At 74.1% G+C, this 985-nt stretch overlaps 1 protein-coding gene across 1 annotated transcript in view; it reads right to left on the bottom strand.

The window, feature by feature from the left end:
• Positions 1 to 6: 6 nt before the first annotated feature.
• The window catches only part of RALGDS (ral guanine nucleotide dissociation stimulator), a 27,718-nt gene continuing 26,739 nt past the window's right edge, over positions 7 to 985 (bottom strand). Inside the window, exon 15 of the mRNA XM_012721194.1 lies at positions 7 to 433. Coding sequence (XP_012576648.1) covers positions 258 to 433 — 176 coding nt within the window. The 3' untranslated portion in view covers positions 7 to 257. The remainder of the gene's footprint in view (positions 434 to 985) is intronic.

The following is a 985-nucleotide window of genomic DNA, read 5'->3' as shown; positions in this document are numbered from 1 at the left end:
CGGGGCTCCGTGCCCACGGCCGCGATCCCTGGCGGGACAGCGAGGCCTCTGGGTGCAGAGAGCAGAAGGCACCTACGGCAGCGAGTGGCCCACGGAGGCCGGGTCAGCCTGCCCACGCAGGCCTCACTCCCGGCGGCGGGGAGGCGGGCGGAGTTGGTCCCGGGGTGGTCGGGCCGGCCGGGGCCCTGCAGTCCCAGTGCCGAGCCGCTGGTCCGTCAGACCTGGAGCGGGCGCTGCTGGGCGGGCAGCGCGGCCAGTCAGAAGATGCCCTTGGCGATCTTGAGCCCCTTCTGCTTCATGCGAGGGAGCGTGGAGCTGGCTCCGTGCCGGACCTTCGCCCCCTTGCTGAGGGTCCGCTTCTTCAGCACAAAGTCGTAGTTGGCCGCCGAGTTCATGGCGTAGAACACGTTGGCGTTGTCGGGAATCTTCAGCTCTGGTGGGGCAGGGGCAGAGGGGTCAGTGGTGGGGGCTCCAGGGGGTCCCTCGGGACACGCACTCCCTCGAGAGCCCCCCGGGCAGGCGGGCCCACGCTGGACACCAGAGACGCAGGCCCCGCTGCAGCAGTCACTGCGTGGGGGCAGAGGGCTGGGGCGCGGCGGGGTCCCGTGCCCGGCTGGAAGGAAGCTGGCTGTGGAGCCCCCCGCTGCCCGGCCGGGTTGCCGGGGCCATTGGGGTTTTCCGGTTGGCGAGGCTCCTGGAGCCCCAACCTCCGGCCTGCTCAGGAGGCGGTGCCTGTGCCAGCGAGGGCTGGCCTGGCCTGCTGCCCGGGTCGGGCGCCCCGCGGGCCCTCCCTCCCCCAGTTCCAGGTCCCCTCCGCCCTGGGCCCCCACTGCTGGCGTCCGGGGCAGCCCCTTGGCCCGGGGGGGCCGCCGCCTCCTCTTCGGGACGGGGGAGTCCCCCGTGCCGGCCGCCTCCAGCGCATCGCAGGCCAGCAAGGACGCCAGGTCACGCAGGGGCCTCTACGGCTGCCCGGCTGGCGGCAGGG

Source organism: Condylura cristata, unplaced genomic scaffold (genome assembly GCF_000260355.1).
Source record: "Condylura cristata isolate star-nosed mole 26May11 unplaced genomic scaffold, ConCri1.0 scaffold00006, whole genome shotgun sequence".
NCBI classification, from domain to species: Eukaryota; Metazoa; Chordata; class Mammalia; order Eulipotyphla; family Talpidae; genus Condylura; species Condylura cristata.
Note: the sequence above shows the minus strand (reverse complement) of the source record. Positions and strands in the feature narration are given on the sequence as shown.